General features: G+C 41.5%; 1 protein-coding gene and 2 non-coding genes across 6 annotated transcripts in view; all 3 read right to left on the bottom strand.

The window, feature by feature from the left end:
- Positions 1 to 24,110, bottom strand: part of CCAR1 (cell division cycle and apoptosis regulator 1) — an 80,573-nt gene that overhangs the window by 12,802 nt on the left and 43,661 nt on the right. For all 4 annotated transcript variants that reach the window (XM_053586388.1, XM_053586389.1, XM_053586386.1 and 1 more), the window contains 9 exons: positions 23,717 to 23,942; positions 23,040 to 23,153; positions 22,333 to 22,499; positions 21,392 to 21,602; positions 20,497 to 20,580; positions 15,796 to 15,981; positions 10,561 to 10,752; positions 7,825 to 8,064; positions 7,108 to 7,219 (listed from right to left, as the gene is read on the bottom strand). In XM_053586388.1, the coding sequence (XP_053442363.1) occupies positions 7,108 to 7,219; positions 7,825 to 8,064; positions 10,561 to 10,752; positions 15,796 to 15,981; positions 20,497 to 20,580; positions 21,392 to 21,602; positions 22,333 to 22,499; positions 23,040 to 23,153; positions 23,717 to 23,942 (1,532 nt within the window). The remainder of the gene's footprint in view (positions 1 to 7,107; positions 7,220 to 7,824; positions 8,065 to 10,560; positions 10,753 to 15,795; positions 15,982 to 20,496; positions 20,581 to 21,391; positions 21,603 to 22,332; positions 22,500 to 23,039; positions 23,154 to 23,716; positions 23,943 to 24,110) is intronic.
- LOC128582684 (U6 spliceosomal RNA) lies at positions 11,869 to 11,975 on the bottom strand. The gene has a single exon (XR_008379131.1). It is a non-coding gene; the product is annotated as a U6 spliceosomal RNA (small nuclear RNA).
- On the bottom strand, positions 22,630 to 22,694 carry LOC128582927 (small nucleolar RNA SNORD98). The gene has a single exon (XR_008379338.1). It is a non-coding gene; the product is annotated as a small nucleolar RNA SNORD98 (small nucleolar RNA).

The following is a 24,110-nucleotide window of genomic DNA, read 5'->3' on the forward strand; positions in this document are numbered from 1 at the left end:
GAAACCGGGTCTCACTCTTGCTCAGGCTGGTCTTGACCTCCAGAACTCAAGCAATCCACCTGCCTCAGCCAACCAAAATGCTAGGATTACAGGCATGAGCGACTACACCCAGGTAGAATTGTGGTTCTAAATAAGAGTGGGGTGCGGAGTAGCTTTCACTGTGAAAGTGATAACTGAGAACAAGATTTTAAGTATGTGGGGCGGCGCCTGTGGCTCAGTGAGTAGGGCGCCGGCCCCATATGCCCAGGGTGGCGGGTTCAAAACCCAGCCCTGGCCAAACTGCAACAAAAAAATAGCCAGACGTTGTGGCAGATGCCTGTAGTCCCAGCTGCTCAGGAGGCTGAGGCAAGAGAATCGCGTAAGCCCAAGAGTTAGAGGTTGCTGTGAGCCGTGTGACGCCACGGCACTCTACCCAAGGGCGGTACAGTGAGACTCTGTCTCTACAAGAAAAAGAAAAAAAGATTTTAAGTATGTGAAATTAATCAGGGTAGAACTGTAAGTGATGGGCTCAAGAGTAAAGAGATGAAAATGGAGACATCGTCAGGCTTGGCACCTGTGGCTTAAGTGGCTAAGGCGCCAGCCACATACACATGAGCTGGCGGGTTCAAATCCAGGCCGGCCCGCCAAACAACGATGATGGCTCAAACCAAAAACAAATAGCCGGGGTGGCGCCTGTAGCTCAAGGAGTAGGGCGCCGGTCCCACATGCCAGAGGTGGCGGGTTCAAACCCAGCCTTGGCCAAAAACCACAAAAAAAAAAAAAAAAACAAATAGCCGGGTGTTGTGGCAGGTGCCTGTAGTCCCAGCTACTTGGGAGGCGGAAGCAGGAGAATCGCTTGAGCCCAGGAGTTGGAGGTTGGAGGTTGCTGTGAGCTGTGCTGCCACAACACTCCACCCAGGGAGATGGCTTGAGGCTCTGTCTCAAAAAAAAAAAAAAAGAAAGAAAATGGAGGCATCATACAGTAGTGTCTTAGCATGTCATTGTAAACACTCTAGCTTTTTCTTTTTCTTTAGAGACAGAGTTTTACTTTGTCGCCCTTGGTAGACTGCTGTGGCGTCACAGATCACAGCAACCGTCAGCTCTTGGGTTAAAGCGATTCTCTTGCCTCAGCCTCCCGAGTAGCTGGGACTACAGGCGCCCGTCACAACGTCCGGCTATTTTTTTCTTGCAGTTTGGCCAGGGCTGGGTTCGAACCCACCACCTAAAAAATAGGGAGCCATTGTAAGAATCTGTGTTTTTGCGCTTGTTTCTTTGCTTTTTGAGACAGAGGGCAACACTATGTTGCCCTCGGTAGAGTGCAGTGGCATCATAGCTCATAGCAACCTCAAACTCATGGGCTTAAGTGATTTTCTTCCCTCAGCCTCCCAAGTAGCTGGGACTACAGGGACCTGTCACAACACCCGGCTATTTTTTTGTTTCAGCTGTCATTGTTGTTTAGCTGGCCCAGGCTGGGTTTGAACCCGCCAGCCCCAGTGTATGTGGCTGGCGCCTGCCCTAACTACTAAATTACAGGCACTGAGTCATGCAGTTGTCATTGTTGTTTTGCAGGCCTGAGCAAGGTTCGAACCTGCCAGCTCTGGTGCATGTGGCTCGTGCCCTAAACACTAAACTACAGGCACTGAGTCCATTGGAAGAATTTGAACAAAATAATGACCTAAATTTTGTAAAGATCACTACTACTGTATTGAGAAAAGACTTCACTGGAGAAGGAAAGCAGCAGAGAAACTAGTTAGAGACTCTAAATATAATCTAGGAAAGAGATAATGTGGTCATCTTTAGATTAGTTTCAAATTACTGGTGTTGAAGAAAAGTGGTCTGATTCTGGTTATGTTTCAAAAACAGTTGGTTCTGACATACTGAAAGTAGTATAGGATGCGAATAAAGGAGACAAAGATGACACCTAAGTTTTAGTGTGAGCAACTAAGAAAGATGACATTGCTAGTAAAGGAACTGAGGAAGGCTATGAGTGAGAGATTTATTTGCTTTTTGGTAAAGGGGGATAGCAAGAGTTCAATTTCAGAGATGTTGATTTTAAAATGTAAGATAACTAAGCAGAAAAGTTCAGGAGAAAGTTAGATATAGGAGATTAAGGGAAAGGTATAACTTGAGACACAAATTTGGCAACTACTATTACTATATAAATTGTTCCTAAAGCCAGAGGATGGAAGAGACTACCCCCAAAGGGAGTAAAAGTAGAAAAGAATAAACAAGACAACTGAGAACAAAGAGTTAGGACACTGATACAGAATCAATGATGGCAACACTATTTAATGATTTAAGTAAAGCAGTAATAATAATATTGTGAGAACAGAAGAGAAAATAGGTACATAAAAAGTGCTAAGACTTCATTAAGCAAAGCAAGGACTAAAGATAATAGAATATTGCTATACACATATCATTGCTACTGAGGTATTGGCAATAAGAGTGGAAACTGTACAGCTTGAAGAGCTAAGAGCTATTGTAATGACATTACTGTTAATTTTTGTAGGAATAATTATGAAATTGGAATCATTTCAATACTTATTTTTTTCCTTAACAAGTTGAAGAATTCACACTTTTGGGGGGGGGGGACAGAGTCTTAGTCACCCTCGGTAGAGTGCCATGGTGTCACAGCTCACAGCAACCTCAAATTCTTGGGCTTAAGTGATTCTCTTGCCTCAGCATCCCAAGTAGCTGGGACTACAGGCGCCCAACACAACGCCCAGGTATTTATTTTTGTTACAGTTGTCATTGTTGTTTTAGCTGGCCCAGGCCAGGTACAAACCTGCCAGCCTCAGTGTATGTGGCCAGCTCCCTAACTGCTCAGCTACAGGAACCAGGAACCGAGCCAGAAGAATTCACACGTTTAAATGGATGAGAAAACCACACAGAGAGAAAACAAGGCAGGCTTTTTTTTTTAAAGAGGCAAGAGTCTCACTTTATTGCACTCGGTAGTGCTGTGGCATCACAGCTCACAGCAACCTCCAACTCCTGAGCTTAGGCAATTCTCTTGCCTCAGCCTCCTGAGTAGCTGGGACTACAGGCACCTGCCACAACGCCCAGCTATTTTTTGTTGGAGTTTGGCCTGGGCGGGTTTGAACCGGCCACCCTCAATATATGGGGCCATGCCCCACCCACTGAGCCACAGATACACCCAACAAGGCAGGTATTAACAATTATTCAGCTGGGTGCAGTAACTCAAGCCTGTAATCCTAGCATTCTACGAGGCTGAGGTGGGTGGACTGCTTGAGTATAGGAGTTCAAAACCACCTTAAGCAAGAGTGAGACCCCAGCTCCACTCAAAACAGAAAAACTAATAAGACATGATGGCAGGTGGCTGTAGCCCCAGCTACTCGGAAGGTGGAGGCAAGAGAATCACTTCAGCCCAAGAATTTAAGGTTGCTGTGAGCTATGATGCCACAACACTCTACCAAAGGCAACAAAAATGAGACTCTGCTTCAATAAAAAAAACCATAAAACCTACAATTATTGATCAAAGTTGATATATACACATGGACTTCAACCTTTTAAATGTTTGCATATTTTCATTGGGGAGAAAAAAATATTGTAAAGAGAGGAAAATATAGAAGTATGCTAGGCCCTATAGCTCATTTCTGTAATTTGTAATCCTAGCACTCTGGAAGGCTGGGTTGGGAGAATCCCTTGACTTCAGGAGCTTAGGACTAATCTAAGCAAGAGCAAGACCCCATCTCTACCAATGACAGAAAAAATGAGCTAGGCATTCTGGCAGGCATCTGTAGTTCCAGCTACTTAAGAGGCTGAGGCAGTATCACTTGAACCCTAGAGTATGAGGTTGCTGTGAGCTAGTTTCACACCATGGGCACTCTAGCCTGGGGCAACAGAGTGAGACACTATCTCAAAAAAACAAAAAGAAAAAGGAAAGTAGAGCTAAACAAAATACACCTTAAAAAATTACACTTATTGGGTGTCTCCTGTGTCTCAGTGAGTAGGATGCTGGCCCCATATACAGAGGGTGGTGGGTTTGAACCTGGCCCCGGCCAAATTGCAACCAAAAAATAGCTGGGCATTGTGGCAGGTGCCTGTAGTCCCAGCTACTCAGGAGGCTGAGGCAAGGGAACTGCCTAAGCCCAAAGAGCTGGAGGTTGCTGTGAGCTATGAAGTCAACACTCTACTGAGGGTGACAAAGTGAGACTGTCTCTAAAAAAAAAAAATTACACTCGTCAGAGATATAACCATATTTTTTTTAATTTCTTTTTTTTTTTTCCTTTAACTTTTTGTCATAATCTGAACTCAGGGAAAGAGATATAAACCTAAAAAAAAATTTTTTTTATCTCAGAAAAAAGATAATTATGTCTTAACACAATCTTTGTACCAACTAGTAAAACTACAATTAGTTAAAATGTCTATACTACCCAAAGCAATCTACAGATTTAATGCAATCCCTATTAAAGCACCTCTGTCATACTTAAAAGATCTGGAAAAATTAGTACTTAGTGGTTTTTGTTTGTTTGTCTGTTTTTTGAGACAGAGCCTCAAGCTGTCACCCTGGGTACAGTGCCGTAGCATCACAGCTCACAGCAATCTCCAACTCCTGGGCTCAAGCAATTCTCCTGCCTCTGCCTACCAAGTAGCTGGGACTACAGGTGACCAGCACAATACCGGGCTATGTTTTGGCTGCAGCCGGTTGGTGTGCCAGGGCTGAATTCGAACCCGCCAGCTCATGTGTATGTGGCTGGTGCCTTAGCCACTTGAACCACAGGTACTGAGCCTACTACTTCATTTTATATGGCAACAGAAAAAACCTCCAATAGCCAAGATATTACTCAGAAATAAAAATAAATCAGGAGGAATCACGCTACCAGACTTCAGACTATACTATAAATCTATAGTGATCAAAAGAGCATGGTACTGGTACAAAAATAGAGAGGCAGATGTATGGAACAGAATTGAAAACCAAAAGATGAACCCAGACACTTATTGTCATTTGATCTTTGATAAGCCTATCAAAAATATACATTGGGGAAAGATTCCATATTTAACAAATGGTGCTGGGTGAAGTGGCTGGCGACTTGAAGACTGAAACTGGACCCACACCTTTCTCCTCTCACAAAAACTGACTCTCATGGGCTAAAGGACTTACACTTAAGACAGGAAACTATAAAAATTCTTGGAGAGAGTGCAGGGGAAACGCTTGAAAAAAATGGCCTGGGAGAATACTTTATGAGGAGGACCTCCTCCCCCCGCCCCGGGCAATTGAAGCAACATCAACATACATTACTGGGATTTGATCAAACTAAAAAGCTTCTGCACTGCCAAGAACACAGTAAGTAAAGCGAGTAGACAGCCCTCAGAATGGGAGAGGATTTTTGCAGGTTTTATTTCCAACAAAGGTTTAATAACCTCAATCCACAGAGATTCAAACTTATTAATAAGAAAAGAACAAGTGATCCCATTTCATTATGGGCAAGAAACATGAACAGAAGCTTCTCTGAAGACAGGCGCACAGTCTATAGACACATGAAAAAATGCTCATCATCTTTAATCATCAGAGAAATGCAAACCAAAACCACTTTGAGATACCATCTAACTCCAGTAAGAGTACCACATCACAAACTCCATAACATAACTCCAGTAAGAGCCCACATCACAAAATCTCAAAACTACAGATATTGGCGTGGATGTGGAGAAAAAGGAACACTTCTGCACTGCTGGTGGGAATGCAAGCTAGTACGTTCCTTTTGGAAAGAAGTTTGGAGAACACTCAGGGATCTAAATGTGGACCTGCCAATTGATCCTGCAATTCCTACACTAGGTGTATATCCAAAAGACCAAAAATCACTTGGCAACAGAGATATCTGCACCAGATTGTTCACTGTAGCTCAATTCATAATTGCCAAGTCATAGAAGAAGCCCAAGTGCCCATCGACCCATGAATGGATTAATAAATTATGGTACATGTATACCATGGAATACTATGCAGCATTAAAAAAAAGATGGAGGGGCGGCGCCTGTGGCTCAGTGAGTAGGGCGCCGGCCCCATATGCCGAAGGTGGCGGGTTCAAACCCAGCCACGGCCAAACTGCAACAAAAAAATAGCTGGGCGTTGTGGCGGGCGCCTGTAGTCCCAGCTACTCGGGAGGCTGAGGCAAGAGAATCGTGTAAGCCCAAGAGTTAGAGGTTGCTGTGAGCTGTGTGACGCCACGGCACTCTACCGAGGGCGGTACAGTGAGACTCTGTCTCTACAAAAAAAAAAAGAAAAAAAAAAAGAAAGTAATGGCGGCGCCTGTGGCTCAGTGAGTAGGGCGCCGGCCCCATATGCCGAGGGTGGCTGGTTCAAACCCAGCCCCGGCCAAACTGCAACAAAAAATAGCCGGGCGTTGTGGCGGGTGCCTGTGGTGCCAGCTGCTCGGGAGGCTGAGGCAAGAGAATCGCGTAAGCCCGAGAGTTAGAGGTTGCTGTGAGCCGTGTGACGCCACGGCACTCTACCCCAGGGCGGTACAGTGAAAAAGATGGAGACTTTACCTCTTTTATGTTTACATGAATGGAGCTAGAAAATAGTCTTCTTAGTAAAGTATCTCAGGAATGGAAAAAAATATCCAATGCACTCAGTACTACTGTGAAACCAATTTATAATCACTCACACTTTCATATGAAAGATGAATTGCAACTATGGCCCAAGATGAGGGAGGGAACGGAAGGGGGCTGGTTTAATAGAGGGGGGGTTAATGGTGGGACCACACATATGGAGCATATTGCAAGGGTACAAGTCAAATGTATTAAGTATAGAACACAAATGTCTGAACACTGTGATTAAGTAAATGAGATGAAAGCTATGTTAATTAGTTGGATGTAAGCACTACAATTTGTACAAATAATCAACACATTGAATCCCACAAAGGCATAATCGTATTCATGATCTATGTATATATGACGTAATGAAAGGAAAAAAATTAAAAAAAAAAAAATTAATATGAACATTTTTTACTAGAGAATATTTTACTGTTTTTTTCTTGACCCCACAATGGACAGAAGAATTGTTTCTATTCTAAACAGAAAATATTAAAATTATACACCTGAGGAACACAAAGTCAAAGAAAAAATGTTTATTCCTAATCCTAAGGAGTGATAAATAAATTTGAATTATACCATCTTCTTCATCCTCAGCTTCTTCTGCTTCCATCGGATCATATTCATCTTGATTATTATCTTCCTCAGTTTCATCATCATCTTTAGAATCATCTTTTCTTTTATCGTCTTTCTGTAATTTAAAATGCCTTAAAATTAAGGAAAAAATCTCAAGTATCAACTAATAAAAATAGAAAACATCATATCCATTAAGGTTAGTTTCACATTACAAATTTATAATAATAATTATAACAATTAGAAAACTATGGATGTTAATATAGGCTTAGTTCAATGAGTTTTTCTTTTTTTTTTTTTTTTTTTTTTGAGACAGAGCCTCAAGCTGTCGCCCTGAGTAGAGTGCTGTGGCTTCACAGCTCATAGCAACCTCCAGCTCCTAGGCTCAAGCGATTCTCCTGCCTCCACTCCCAAGTAGCTGAGACTACAGGCGCCCGCTACAATGCCCGGCTACTTTTTTTTCTTTTTTAGTTGCAGCTGTCATTGTTGTTTGGCGGGCTTGGGCTGGATTCGAACCCGCCAGCGCAGGTATATGTGGCTGGCACCTTAGCCGCTTGAGCCACAGGCGCAGAGCCAACGAGTTTAATTTCTAATAAAGCACTAAAATCTTTCAGTCTGTCCATTACATTTTGCTATTCTAATGGAAATTAGAAGTCTGTTAATTTCAATTAGAAGACTGAATGAAAATGTCTAAATCACACTGATGGTCATAAAAATACAGACCTTCCTTTCATCTCTATCCTCTTTTTTATCTTTATCATCTCCTGATTTTCTCCGTTTGGGTTTTGGTTCATCAGTTTCATCATCTCTTTCTTCTTTTTTATCTTTTCTGTCATCTTTTTTGTTTTTCTTATCCTTTTCTTTTTTGTCCTCTTTCTCAGGAAGAGATAGTAATGATTTATATATTCTGACACCAAAATCTCTTTGAAGCATTTCATTAAAAAGTTCTGCAAACAATGAAACCTATAAAAAGACACCAACAATAACCCAACCAAATTCAACGGAAATACTGAATAAATCCAGCACAGGTATTAATTTATCAAATAAAATCTTACCACATCTACATCTTATACACACTTACAATACAGTTATAAGAATGGATGGTGAGGGTGGCGTCTGTGGCTCAGTGGGTAAGACGCCGGCCCCATATACAGAGGGTGGTGGGTTCAAACCCGGCCCCAGCCAAACTGCAACAAAAAAATAGCTGGGCATTGTGGCAGGTGCCTGTAGTCACAGCTACTCGGGAGGCTGAGGCAAGAGAATCGCCTAAGCCCAACAGCTAGAGGTTGCTGTGAGCTGTGTAATGCCACAGCACTCTATCAAGGGCAATAAAATGAGACTCTGTCTGTACATAAACAAGAATTGATGTTGAGGAGCTTAAAATACCCAAAGGAATGTTCTCAAAAAATATATATAATAATGTACAGTTTTGGTCAAATATTATATAAGATAATAATCCTGCTGCTACACTAAATTTGAAAATGAGTGGAAAAATACAAATTTCTACCATACACACGTAACCAATAATCTTCATGTAACTTATTCATTTACAAGGTTTTGGGTTTGTTTTTTTTTTTTGAGACAGAGTTTCACTATGTCACCCTCGGTAGAGTGCCGTGGCGTCATAGCTCACAACAACCTCTAACTCTTGGACTTAAGTGATTCTCTTGCCTCAGCCTCCCAAGCCTGGGAGTACGGGCGCCCACCACAACGCCCAGTTATTTTTTTGGTTGTAGTTGCCATTGTTGTTTGGGAGGCCCAGGCTGGGTTTGAAACTGTCAGCCCTGGTGTGTGTGACCCTAACCGCTGAACTACAGGTGCCGAGCCAGGTTTTTTTTTTGAGACAGAGTCTCACTATCCCGTTGTAGAGAGCTGTGGCGTCCACAGCTCACAGCAACCTCAAACTCTTGGGCTTAAGCAATTCTCTTGTCTCAGCCTCCCAAGTAGCTAGGACTATAGGTGCCTGCCACAAGGCCCGGCTATTTTTTGGTTGTAGTTGTCATTGTTGTTTGGCAGGCCTGGGTGGGATTCGAACCCGCCAGCTCTTGTGTACACGTGGCTGACACCTTAGCTGCTTGAGCTACAGGCATGGAGCCTATATACTAACTTTTCTACATATAAAATGTTAAGGCTAGAAAGATAGTTTTTCTTTTTTTCTTTTTTTGAGACAGAGACTCACTTTATCGCCCTTTGTGGAGTGCCATAGCATCACAGCTCATAGCAACCTCCAACTCTTGGGCTTATGCAATTCTCTTGCCTCAGCCTCCCGAGTAGCTGGGCCTACAGGCACCCGCCACAACACCCAGCTATTTTTTGTTGCAGTTTGGCTGGGGCCAGGTTCGAACCCGCCACCCTTGGTACATGGGGCTGGTGCCCTACTCACTGAGCCAAAGGTGCCACCCAGAAAGATAGGTTATAAGACCCTTTTTATTTTTAGTCATTTTTTTCTAGAGACAGCCCGAACCCTAAGACCCATTTTTAAAAGGATCTAAATAGAGGGCCAGATACGGTGGCTCACGCCTGTAATTCTACTACTCTGGGAGGCTGTGGCAGGTGGATTGCCTGAGCTCACATGTTCAAGACCTGCCTTAGCAAGAGCAACACCCCATCTTGAAAAATAGCCAGGCAATGTGGAGAGAGCCTATAGTCCCAGCTACTCAGGAGGCTGAGGCAAGAGAATCACTTGAGTCCAAGAGTTTGAGGTTGCTGTGAACTATGACACAACAGCACTCTACCAAAGGGTGACAAAATGAGACTCTATCTCAAAAAAACAAACAAACAAAAAAAAAAAACAGGCAAGTAAACATTCTTGTATTTTGATAAAAGAATATACCACTCTGGCTCAGGCCTGTAATCCTAGCACTTTGGGAGGCCGAGGGGAGTAGGATTGCCCTCTCACAGGTTTGACACCAACCTGAGCAAGAGCGAGAGCTTGTCTCTAAAAATAGCCGGACATTATGGGGGGGTACCTGCAGTTCCAGTTACTTGGGAGGCTGAGGCAAGAGTTTGAGGTTGCTGTAAGCTTATGACGCTATGGCACTCTACCGAGGGCGACAAAATGAGATTGTCTCAAAAACAAACAAAAAACAAAACAAAACAAAATAAAACACACATAGGAAGGCAATCACAAAAGTGAGTCTGCCCACCACCACACTCAGCTAATTTTTCCATTTTTAGTAAAGACAAGGTGTGGATCTTGCTCAGGCTGGTCTCAAACTCAACAATCCTTCTGCACTGGCCTCCTAGAGTGCTAGAATTACAGGCATGAGCCACCACACCCAGACTGTGGGTAACTTAAAAGTCAGATCATCTGAAGGATGTTCCCCAAGAATTAAATTACAAGAAAAACAACAAAAACAGAAGCTATAAAGAAAGCACTCAAAGACACTTCACAGACACATTAAAATAATCACAATGTATGGCTGTTATATAAATGCAATTCCAAATTAAAAGCAGTACCTCAAATGAATGCTCTTTATTATCTTCTAATCTGTAATCCAAAAGGACACTCAAAGACATGATGCTACAGTCAAACTTGCCACTTTTTGCAGCCCAATTTGGATGTACAATAATTGCTGGTTCATCAGGCAAAATATATCGTCTTTCCCGACGCTGCCGTTCCATTTCCTCTTGACGTTTCCTTTCTTCTTCCTAAATATTTTAAATGTTAAGGCATGGTAAAACCTCCATGTACAATATGTAAATATATATCTAATGTATATAGTATGGGGAAAAAGTTTCCTTGATTATACCAGCTATAATGGTTGAGAATGTTGGAATACTAAGGGTATATATACTGTGGCTCCTTTTATGCTTTCAGCATAAAAAACTGCCTTGTAAAGTGGGACGGGAAAATGACCTATATTGAGATTACACAAATTAGTGGATTCTAAAAAACAGTGGGAGTAGCATAGTTTTTGGATCTTTCTGAAATCCTGCATTTTAAGAAACATAGCAATAGAGCTATCAAAACTGACAACCTAAGTTTATTCAAAACAAAAATAAGTGGTAAGGTATCCCCACAAACCAATAAACAAATGGATCAGGAAAACCCACAAAGTCTATGTGATACTGGTTTCTGTGTTGGGGAAAAAGCAGAAGGATGCAATGGGGTTGTAAAATGTACCTGAGAATAAGGAAATCACAAAATAGCCAACAGATATTCAATGGGAAGTGCAGCAGGTCAATTTAAGAACATTAACAGAATATAGGCAAGGTTTTACCCCCAAGAAAGTGAGGGCAGATTCTGCCAGCTCAGCTATATATGGCTGGCACCTTAGCTGCTTGAGCCCAGGCGCCGAGCCAGAATATAGGCATTCTGTATCATGCACTTAACATTCAACATTCAGAAAGTGATTAATGGGTTGGTAGGTCATACTACATGTATCTAACCCCTGATATCAACCCTTCAGCTTCAGGAAGTGGCTGTGGAAGGTGGAAGGCATGCCTGCTAAAAGATAATCCAAAAAAGATGGGTTGGAATATTAAAATAATTTTGTATTTCACTGTATGTAAGTTTTACCTGAATAGACAAAGAATGAGAAATCAATCTCTCCTTTTTTTTTTTTTGTAGAGACAGAGTCTCACTTTATCGCCCTCAGTAGAGTGCCCTGGCATCACGTAGCTCATAGCAACCTCCAACTTCTGGGCTTAGGTGATTCTCTTGCCTCAGCCTTCCGAGTAGCTGGGACTACAGGCGCCTGCCACAACACCCAGTTATATATATATATTTTTTATTAAATCATAGCTATGTACATTGATATAATCAAAAATATGGAACACTTCACGAATTTGCGTGTCATCCTTGCGCAGGGGCCATGTTAATCTTCTCTGTATCATTCCAATTTTAGTATATGTGCTGCCGAAGCGAGCACCGGCTATTTGTTGTTGTTGTTGCAGTTTGGCTGGAGCCGGGTTTGAACCTGCCACCCTTGGTATATGGGGCCGGTGCCCCACTCACTGAGCCATAAATGCAGCCCAAGAATCAATCTTTAACAGAAAGTAGGATTACACCTGTAATCCTAGCACTTGTGGAGGCAGAGGCAGGAGGATCGCTTGAGGCTATGAGTTCAGACCAGTCTGAGGCAGAACTGCAAGTACAGATGCTTACCAACATGCGTAGCTACTATAATACTTTTTATTTTTATTTTTTTTTTGTAGAGACAGAGTCTCACTTTATGCCCCTCGGTAGAGTGCCATGGCATCACACAGCTCACAGCAACCTCCAGCTCCTGGGCTTAAGCAATTCTCTTGCCTCAGCCTCCCGAGTTGCTGGGACTACAGGCGCCCGCCACAACGTCCAGCTATTTTTTGGTTTGCAGTTCAGCCGGGGCCGGGTTTGAACCCGCCACCCTCGGTATATGGGGCCGGCGCCCTAGAGTGCTATGGGGTCATAGCTCACAGGCATGGTGGCTCACACCTATAATCCTAACACTTTGGGAGGCTGAGATGAAGGATCAGGCCAGGAGTTTGACAGCAGCCTGAGCAAAAGCAAGAACCTGTCTCTATTAAAAAAAAAAAAAAAAAAAAAAAAAAAAGAAAGAAACAAAGGAAAGAAAGGAAGGAACAAATATTAGCCAGATGTGGTGGTTCATGTCTCAGCAACTCAGGAGGCAGAAACAGGAGGATCACTTGAGCCCAGGAGTTTGAGGTTGCACTGAGTTTGACAACACTATTGCACTCTAGCTTGGGAGCCAGAACAAGACCCTGTTGTCTAAAAAAAAAAAAAGTATACTGATGTCTGCAACTAGGAGCCATGTTTTTCTTTTAAGAGACAGGGTCTTGGCCGGGCATGGTGGCTCACACCAGTAATCCTAGCACTCTGGGAGGCCGAGGTGGGTGGACTGCCTGAGCTCACGGGTTCCAGACCAGCCTGAGACAGTTTGAGGCCTCATCTCTAAAAATAGCCAGGCATTGTGGCAGGCTCCTGTAGTCCTAGCTACTTGGGAGGTTGAGGCAAGAGAATCACTTGAGCCTAAGAGTTTGAGGTTGCTGTGAGCTATGATGTAACAGCACTCTACTGACATCAACAAAGTGAGACTCTTATCTCAAAAAATAAAAAATAAATGGGCGGCGCCTGTGGCTCAGTGAGTAGGGCACCGGCCCCATATGCCGAAGGTGGCGGGTTCAAACCCAGCCCCGGCCAAACTGCAACAAAAAATAATAGCCGGGCGTTGTGGCGGGCGCCTGTAGTCCCAGCTGCTCGGGAGGCTGAGACAAGAGAATCGCGTAAGCCCAAGAGTTAGAGGTTGCTGTGAGCCGTGTGACGCCACGACACTCTACCCGAGGGCAGTACAGTGAGACTCTGTCTCTACCAAAAAAAAATAATAAAATTAAAAAATTAAAAAATAAATAAAAAATAAAAAGGAACAGGGTCTTGCTCTATTGCTCAAGCTAATTAATTTGCAGTTGCAGAAGCAACTCAATCATAGCTCACTGTGGCCTTCAACTCCTGGGCTCTAGAGACCCTCCTGCTGCCTCAGCCTCCAGAATTGCTAGGGGTACAAGCACCCATCACCAAACCCAGCTATTTTATTTTACTTTACTTTCTTTTTCCTTTTTCGCTTTTTCTTTTGGACATCTAGTTACACTGCTGCAACTGGTCTCAAACTCCTGGCCTCAAGCAATCCTCCTTCGTGGGCCTTCCAAAGCACTAAGATGACAGGCATAAACCACCACACTTGAGGCAAGTTTCTTATTATTAGATAAGAAAGTTAGACAAATGAAAAGCGAGAAAACTAGAATGTGGAGTTATAATCACAAGAACTAGAGGTACACCAATGTAAACTCACAGCTTTCAATATACGTAAGACATAAAAATAAATTCAGATGTAAATATGTACGTATAAATATATATTCCACAGCTTTGTTCACTGAGAGGGGTTAGGAGCAGCAACCTCATAACGGGGAGCACATCGTGGCTGCTAAATATCATTCTTCCCTTACCAGACTGCTGGGAGGCCAAAGTGGGTAGATTGCCTGAGCTCTTGAGTTCAAGATCCAGTCTGAGTCACAGCAAGACCTGGTCTCTAAAAACAGCTGGATGGCTATAATCCCAGCTACTGGGAGGCTGAGGCAAGAGAATTGGTTGAGCCCAAGAGTTAAAGGTTGCTGTGAGCTATGATGCCACAGCACTCTACCAAGGGCAATAGAGTGAGACTTTGCCTCAAAAAAAAAAAAAAAATCATGTCTACTTCTATGTAATGAAGTCTCCATAAAACCCAAAAACCTGCTATCCAGATCTCAGAGAACACCTGGATAATAGAACATGAGAGGATAGCTTGACTGGAGTAAGCATTGAAGTTCCACATCTCTTCCTCTGTATCTTGCCCTACACATGTTTTCATATATATCCTTTGTAGTATCCTTTATGATAAACGGCATAAATGTACGCTCAAGCAAATTAATCAGTCCAAAGAAAAGGGGTGTGGGAATCCCAACTTGAAGCTGATTGGTCAAAAGTTCCAGAGGCCCAGACTTGTGACTGGGACTGGTATGTAAAGGTAGTGTTGGGTCTTGAGTCCTTAACCTGCAGGATTAACATTAACCTCCAAGTAGATGGTGATGGACTTGAACTAGAGGACACCTAGCTGTGTCTGCCACAGAACTGCTTGCTTATAGGTGGGGAGAAAGCCCTACATATTTTTTTTTTTTTTTTGGCCGGGGCTGGGTTTGAACCCGCCACCTCCAGCATATGGGACCGGTGCCCTACTCCTTGAGCCACAGGCGCCGCCCAAGCCCTACATATTTTGGCGTCATGGAAGTTATTGATCATCGTTAATGTGGGGTAAGAGCAAAGGAAAAACAAAGTCTGAGTTTTTCCTCATAATAATGATGTAAATGTGACAACACGTAACATTAGGAAACACATTATGTGGTTGATTCAATTAATGGTGGTAAAAGACACTTCTCATATGCCTGCATTTCAAATTGAGAAAATATGTCAACAGGTGCATCCATCAGTTTTTTATTAGACATAAAACAGCTTGAAAAAAATAGTCTCAGTTTTAAAGAAGAATCAAACAGAAATAGTAAGATTCTGGGATAAGTACTATACTTGAACTCAATCTCTGTGCTATTTATGTAGAAATGTTTTATTTATTTATTTGGAGACAAAAGTCTCACTTTGTCACCCTTGGTAGAGTGCAATGGCGTCATAGCTCACAACAACCTCAAACTCCTGGGCTTAAGCGATTCTCTCACCTCAGCCTCCCAAGTAAGCTGGAACTACAGGTGCCCACCACAATGCCAAGCTTTTTTTTTGCTGTTTTTGGCCAGGGCTGGGTTTGAACCCACCACCTCCGGCATATGGGGCTGGCGCCCTACTCCTTTGAGCCACAGGCACGGCCTTGACGAGCTATTTTTTAGAAACGAACTCTTGCTCTGGCTGAGATTGATCTCAAACCTGTGAGTTCAGGCAATCCACCCACCTGGGCCTTCCAAGTGCTGGGATTACAGGTGTGAGCCACTGTGCCCAGCTTATATAGAAATGTTTTGTATCTTCATTGACGCTTAAAAAACCAAAAGCACTCATCAAAACTAAAAGAACTATTCAAAAAAGTTTGAATTTTGTTGTATAAAAATTATACCTTAAAGTATATACACATATATACAACTTAAACTTAGGTCATTCCAAGGACGCCTAGATACCAATACTAATACCATTACAGTATATTTAAATGATTGAGTACATACCTCTTTATCATCTTCAGATTTCCTATCATCCTCTTCTTCTTCTTCTTTTTCGGATTTCTCTAATTCCTTCTGTTCTTCTTTTTGTTCTTCTACTTTAAGCTGCTTTGTCAATCGGGCTATTAACTGGGATTTTAATCCTTTCAAACTAAGAGCTCGACTTTCTAACTCTTTTCGGAGATCATTTACCTAAATATATAGAGTATAAAAACAGAAAAAGAAAATGGGACACTGAAAAAGAGAACTAAAATTATCTTTTGTCTGATTTTGTAAAATCTGGTGAAAGAGAACTTGCACAACTATATAATCCTTGTGAAAGTGCAAAATAATAGAATATTTTTGGAAATTTTTTTTTTTTCTTGAGACAGAATCTCACTTTGTTGCTCTTGGTCGAGTCCCATGGTGTCATAGCTCACAGCAACCTCAAACTCTTTGGGCTCAAGGTGATTTTCTTGCCTCAGCCTCCCAAGTAGCTGGGACTACAGGCACCTTCCACAACGCCCGACTTTTTTTTTTTCTTTTTTGTAGAGACAGAGTCTCACTTTATGGCCCTCAGTAGAGTGCCGTGGCCTCACACAGCTCACAGCAACCTCCAACTCCTGGGCTTAAGCGATTCTCTTGCCTCAGCCTCCCAAGTAGCTGGGACCACAGGCGCCCGCCACAACGCCCGGCTATTTTTTTTTTTTTGGTTGCAGTTTGGCCGGGGCTGGGTTTGAACCCGCCACCCTTGGTATATGGGGCCGGCGCCCTACCAACTGAGCTACAGGCGCCGCCCACGCCCGACTATTTTTAAAGACATGGTCTCACTCTGGCTTAGGCTGATCTCGAACCCATAAGCTCAGGCAATCCACCCATCTTGGCCTCCCAGAGTGCTAGGATTACAGGTGTGAGCCATCACACCCGGCCCACAAACTACAGATTTGTGTATAGTACTCTATACAATAAGAATCTATCCCTTCATAGAAATCGTCTCAGATTGCAAATAGTTCTGATTTGCCAAAGAACAATGAATTGGGCCCAAAGATCAGAACAAATACAGCATTTCACAAAATTGTTAAAAAGAAAAAAAAAAAATCTAAATATCTGACCCAGAGCCCATAGCACAGTGGTTATGGGATCAGCCACATACATCAAGGCTGGCAGGTTTGAACCTAGCCCAGACCAGTTAAGCAACAACGATAACTGCAACAGAAAATAACCAGGCGCCTATAGTCACAGCTACCTGGGAGGCTGAGACAAGAGAATCGCTTAAGCCCAGGAGTTTGAGGTTGCTGTGAGCTAAGACGCCATGGCACTCTACCGAGGGCAACACAAAGAAACTGTCTTAAAAAAATAAATTAAAAAAAATGTAAAAAAATCTAAATATCTTATAACAGTACAGTAATACCCAAAAAATACTGCTACATCTTATCAGATGGAATAGTATAGAATATTCAAAAATAACTACACAGAAAAGCTTAACTCAAAAGGATGCGATACTAACTTTAATGTACAACAACCAACCAACCAATCACTAAGTTGTAGTCAGAAAAAAACTTAGGAACGGTTATAACTGATAGGTTGAGTAATTCTTTCTTCTATTTCTGCATGTATCCCATTTTTAAAAATAAGTATGTACTATATTTATAATAAAAAGAAATGCAAGCTTTAAAACAAGGAACTTAATAGCAAAGCCATAGATGTAAAAAAATTCCTGAGACACAGGACTGAATTTATGGTACTCTATACGAAACCTGATGTTGTTAAAGCAATCTTGAAATGTTGTTGAAGTAAACTTGAAAGTAATACAAAAATACCAAATGTTCCTTTTTTTTTTTTTGAGACAACAGTCTCAGTTTGTTACCCTCGGTAGAGTGCCATAGCATCATAGCTCACAGCAACCTCAAACTCTTAGGTTTAAGCAACTCTTGCCTCTGCCTCTCAAGTAGCTAGGACTACAGGTGCCCACCACAACGTCCAGCTACTCTTAGAGACGGGGTCTCACTCTGGCTCAGGCTGGTATCAAATCCATGAGCTCAGGAAATCCACCTACCTTGGTCACCCTGAGGGCTAATGGTCTTGGTCTTGAGTCCTTAACCTGCAGGACTGACATCAACCTCCAGGTAGATGGTGTTGGAATTGAACTAGAGCAATGGCTCTCAACCTTCCTAATGCTGAAATATATTTTCATTCTTACAAAGGGGTCGTGACCCATAGGTTGAGAACTGCTGAACTAGAGGATAGTATGTAATGAGTACTGTACTCATTATAGGCCTGATCCACCACAACAGCCTCCAAATATTCTCTCTCTTTTTTTTTTTTTTTTGAGACAGAGTCTCAAGTTCTCAACCTGGGTAGAGTGCCGTGGCATCAAGCTCACAGCAACTTCAAAATTCTTGGGCTTCAGTGATTCTCTTGCCTCAGTTTCCCAAGTAGCTGGGACTATAAGCGCCTGCCATAACACTCAACTATTTTTTGTTGCAGTTGTCATTGCTGTTTAGTTGGCTCGGTGCCTGGTTCGAATCTGACAGCCTCAGTGTATGTGGCTGGCTATAGCACCAAGCCCATCCAAATATTCTTTTTTTTGCAGTTTTTGGCCAGGGCTAGGTTTGAACCCACCACCTCCGGTATATGGGGCCGGCACCCTACTCCTTTGCGCCACAGGCGCCACCCCATCCAAATATTCTTAAGATAAATGTTCCATACTTATTAAAAAAGTGATACGGGTTGGGCGGCGCCTGTGGCTCAGTCGGTAAGGCGCCGGCCCCATATACCGAGGGTGGCGGGTTCAAACCCGGCCCCGGCCAAACTGCAGCCCAAAAATAGCCAGGTGTTGTGGCGGGTGCCTGTAGTCCCAGCTACTCGGGAGGCTGAGGCAAGAGAATCGCTTAAGCCCAGGAGTTGGAGGTTGCTGTGAGCTGTGTGAGGCCACGGCACTCTACCAAGGGCCATAAAGTGAGACCCTGTCTCTAAAAAAAAAAAAAAAAAGAAAAGTGATACGGGTTAAAGAACCAAAGTTCTTTGGTGGATTGCTTGAGAAATCCTGTTTGGTTTTTTTTGCTTTTTTTTTTTTAGAGCCGGGTCTCATTTTGGCTCAGGCTAGTCTCAAACTCCTAAGCTCAAGCAATCCACCTGCCTCCACCCCATAACAAAGAAGAAAAACTACCTTCAGGTAAGAAGTTAAAGGGTTACATAAGCTACAAAAGCAAGTGAGATCATCTTCTGACCTTCTGACCATAAATCTATAGTCACATTACAAGCCAAGAGATGCAAAACGACAAAAAGATAGCAGATCAAAAGACACTGGAAAGAAAAACTAGTACAGGTTAACCAAAGATTTTCAAAAGAGGCTTGTAAATAATTTTTTCCTTTGCAGTTTATATGTATGTCAATCTACATTTTACTTTTGAATTTATTTTAAAAACCAGATCACAGTTTTCATGTTTCTGTCCCTTCCTTTTAAAGTTTCCTTTTTTTTTTTTTTTTTGAGACAGAGTATTGCTTTCTCACCCTTGGTAGACCCCCATGGCTTCTCAGCTCACAGCAACCTCAAACTCTTGGGCACAGGCTGGGTGCAGTGGTTCACACATATAATCCTAGCACTCTGGGAGTCTCAGGCGGGCAGATGTCTGGAGCTCAAGCCAGATCCCGCCTCTAAAAATAGCCAGGCAGGCATTATGGCAGGTATCTGTAGAGAATCACTTGAGACCAAGAGTTTGAGGATGCGGTAAGCTATGACGCCAGGGCACTCTACTGAGGATGACAAAGTGAGGCTGTCTCCAAAAAAAAAAAAAAAAAAAATCTCTTGGGCACTAACCATCCTCTTGTCTCAGTCTCCCAAGTAGCTGTGACTACAGGCACCTGCCACAACACCTGTTGTTTTTTTTTTTCTTAGAGCCGGGTCTCATTTTGGCTCAGGCTAATCTCAAACTTCTAAGCTCAAGCAATCCACCTGCCTCCACCCCTCAAGAATGGTAGGATTACCGGAGTGAAGCACCACGCCCACTACCCCACAAGTTTCTCGAGTGCAAAAATTCAACTTTCAGGGGGGTGCCTGTGGCTCAGTGAGCAGGGTGCTGGCCCATGTACTGAATGAAGGTGGCGGGTTCAGACCCGGCCCCGGACAAACTGCAACAACAAAAGAGAAATGGCCAGGCATTGTGGTGGGCACCTATAGTCCCAGCTGCTTGGGAGGCTGAGGCAGGAGAATCTCCTAGGCCCAGGAGCTGGAGGTTGCCGTGAGCTGCGACACCACAGCACTCTACTGAGAGCAATGAGGTGAGACTCTGTCTCTAGAAAAAAAAAAAGAAAAATTCAACTTTCTTCGTCAGTTCCCAAACCAGAACATAATGTTGCTCACACCACAGGTCTGTGTATAGTAGAAGCATTCAGATATTGGCTAAAATGATTTTAAAAGTTGTCTTTTGTTTAATTGATACATGCACAAAAACACATGTATAAACATATTTTACATATACAGTAGAACCTCCTTAAGTTGACCACGTAAGGAACTGAAACAAACTGGTTAACATAAGGAACTAGGCCTACTGTACTGCTATGTATATGTGGTGCACGTCAGGTCTATTAAAATTAGGTCAACTGAAGGAGGTGGTCAATATAGGGAGGTGATCAACTATGTATATATTCTACTGTATATATAAAGTCAATGGACTTCATTTTGAATGGCTTCAGAGATTACACATTAACCATCACTTTCAAAATTACCTGCATTGTCTTTGGATCAAGTTTAGACCAATGGGTTGGAGTGGAAATTTCTTTAGCTTCACCATCATCCTTCTCTTCTTCATCCTGATACACAAAGTTAAGAGTACAATTACTACCATGAAACCTTAAAATAAAGGTCATGTATTTTAAAAGTCTGTTGCTGATCTGTGCAAGGTCACAAATGTTTCAGATAGTCTTCTCCTAAAGTTATTGTTTAGGCAAGTCCACGTACATACACTCTACCACTTTTAACTGATCACAAAGACACTCACCAGCCAATCAAAGCCAGATCTGTGAAACACAAAAGGGTGATAAATTACAGCACAAGGATATCGGGATGCACAGACACTGCCGGTCTCCACTAACCACACAGTGTGTGATCTTGCCTCAATTTTCAAGCCACCCAAAAATTGATTTAGTCAGACCTTTGAAATGTACCAAAGACGTTGCCACATAGCCTGAAATCTCAAAGCTCTCAGACTTGTGGTTGTCCAATTTCAAATATCCATGACTAGAACTGATGACCGTGAAAGAGAAAATTTTTTAAATTTTAGAAAATGGCAAAATGTTTAAAATGGCTTAAAATACTGAATCTTGTTCAACAACTGGTCCCAGATTCCAGCAACTAGACCTATGATAAAAACAAAATTCTGTGCAATTTAAGCACAACTTATTTTCCTTTGAAAAGGTCTCAGCACTCTTTAAAGTTCGCATAGAGGACAGAATTTTTAAGAGAAAAGAACATATAACTATCCTGCTGAAAGCTGGATTACCAGTCGCTGTTACCAGTATGTTCCTCCATGTGTGTTTGTTATGTAGTGTGTGGTGTGCATTTGTGCCTGTGTTCCTGTGCCTGTGAGAAGCGGAAATAGAAAAAGGGATTAGCGTTCAGTGCCTGTTCTCCATCAGCCTCCTTGCGTTCACCCTGAAGCTTCTCGACCAGCTGCTGCTTGTATCCTCGGGAGAGGGTTTCCCACTCTGAGCGGGTGGGAAGGCAATGCCAAACATCCGGGAAAAATAAAACCACTGTCTCCACATGAGCTGGAACTGTACGCCCCTTGTGGGTCTCCTCAGGGCGATGGTAGCGAATCTCTGCAAAACGGTACCTGTTGCAAGGGAAGAAGCATGTTGGAAAAAAAATTCTAAAATACATTTTAAAGACCCTAGTTCACTTGTAGCACATCAAGTAAAGAAATTTTGCTGCAAGAACTTGAGGTTGGTCTAAAGAAAAAAAAATTATAGAAGCCATAGTTCCTCTTTTGGTACATTTGTACAATATTTTATTGGTTAAAAGAAGAATATGTTCCCCCAAGGCATTTTCAAGTTTGTTTATAGAGCTACCCACATTTTAGAGAATACCTGAAGAAGCTGGATAGCTGTTCGGATTTCAAGTGCTAAAAAAGAATATTCTCAATTAAGTCACAAGAAATAATACTAAAATACACAGGACAAATAAGCCTCAAGAGAAAATATGGCTGAACAAAAATCATCAGCAACTACATCATTTTATAACAAACGAATTATAATGAAATGAAGTTCTCTTGACGATCTTCTCCAGCTATGCATGAAATGAAAAGTATTTTCAACATACATCCAACTTCCAAAATACAGCATAACAAAACATTTAAATTTTCAGTTTAGTTTCATGAGTTCTTAATCCTTTTTCCCCAAAACATTTTGGCACCAATAAACTTTGCTACAAATGGGAATTCTCCTTTGAGATTACCTGCATGACCAGGGTGGCTAAAATAAGGGGGATAAAAAGGCTGATTGACAAGAACATCTACATAAACTATTCGGAAAATATTTCCAATCAAGAAATGAATTGGTACTTACCATTGTGTGCATACACTTAGATCAATGCCTGTCAGAGCCTTACAACAACGAATAGCAGTCTTAATCAACACAGAGGGATCTTTTTCTGGGTCTGGTCCATCCAACGAAGGAGACCAGTGGCCTCCAATGGCCATAGCTTCATCCTTGCCTTTCATGCCCACTAAAAACTAATTCAAAACAAAGAATCATTTACATATATTACACAACCTATAAATTATAAATAAAATACTTGAAAAGGAAAGGTACAAACCTTTCCAATATCATTTTTACTACCTCTGGTATCTGTCAGTCAAGGAAGAGTTCAGTTCATCGTGTTCCACACTGCATTTCAGCAATGGAATAGGATTTACACATCATAACTCATCCTTCTAAAATATTTCTTCAGATAGAGTTCTTTTAAAGAAACAAGCTATAATTCAAACTTTAACAGCATCCAAAGACACCCTGAAGTCCGTTACTACTAAGATCTTACTATGCTACAAATATAAAACATTACAATGATAGTTTAACTAATAATGTACAAATAAGTTATAATCTGAAATAAGAAAAACTACATTATCAAGTTAGGTGCTTTAACAACACTGAAATTAAGTTACTAAACTTATCGACAAAATGAAAAACAAAGGGTTTTAAATTTTATAGTATATACAGTGAAAACTAAGTAAAGTGAATATACTCCTAAAGTTAAAATAAATGTGCCACTTTACCTTTACGAGTCTAGCAGGATGTTGAAATCCATCTCGAAGTTCTTGTGGGTCTTCAGCAAGAGCACATGACTTATGATACAAATCTTCCATACTAGGGCTAGCCATCAGCATTACCTATTATAGTCAAATAATTCAATCCTGTCAAAAGTCTAAAGTAATGTAAAAAAATGAGAAGCACTACTAATTATCTTTACATATTACATATCTGAAATTTTGTACAATAATGGAAAGTAAAAAAGTAAAAAGCTATAGCAGAAACGGTTTTAAGTAACTTATGATTATTTAGTTTTAACTTTTCAAGTAATGTTTTCTTGATAACATTATGTTTGAAATACAAAACTATTGACTATATGCAATATAGTAAATATTATCCAAAAGATTGAGTGCGTTCACCCTAAGCCTACCCAATGTTATATAACATTCCAAAAAATCTCAATAATATCAATTTCATCTTTACATTTTTATGAAGTTTAGAATGTCAAAATAATATAGTTTTACAGCTTAAGAGGTAAGGCAAAGAGAGGTTAAATTATTTAAATAACTAAAAAAGAATTAGCCAAGAAAACAAGTATTTCTTACATCAAATAACCACTTTGTGAAGATTATCTCTAAGTATCACCTTACTATCAATTGTTGCTTTAAAACATTTAAGCTGTATATCACAGTGGAATACAAACCTTTGCACTGTATAAGTGGTCAGCATCTGGTGGATCAAGAATGGCCACATTTTTTTCTAAGGACTCTACTTCTCTGTGCATTACATAGAAATTGCAGTAATTTCCCAGCTGAAATGGTCTTGACAAAGGGAAAGCATCCACCCATGTAAACTGAGCATCAAAAAAGTCACTAGGTATGTACAAATTCTGATAACGGCGCCTTAGTTCCATCATGTCACAACTAGGACTGAAAAACAGATACAAGTAGTGAATGCACAGTCTTAACATCAAAGGTTATGCAAACATTCACTCAATTCTGAAGTTATATATAATTCTACATAGTAAGAAGTTGAAAAAAGTAAATTAATGAGCTGTAGATTTTGCAAAGACATGAAAATTTTTTATGAAGTGGGTA

This window comes from Nycticebus coucang, chromosome 3 (genome assembly GCF_027406575.1).
Source record: "Nycticebus coucang isolate mNycCou1 chromosome 3, mNycCou1.pri, whole genome shotgun sequence".
In the NCBI taxonomy this organism is placed as follows: domain Eukaryota; kingdom Metazoa; phylum Chordata; class Mammalia; order Primates; family Lorisidae; genus Nycticebus; species Nycticebus coucang.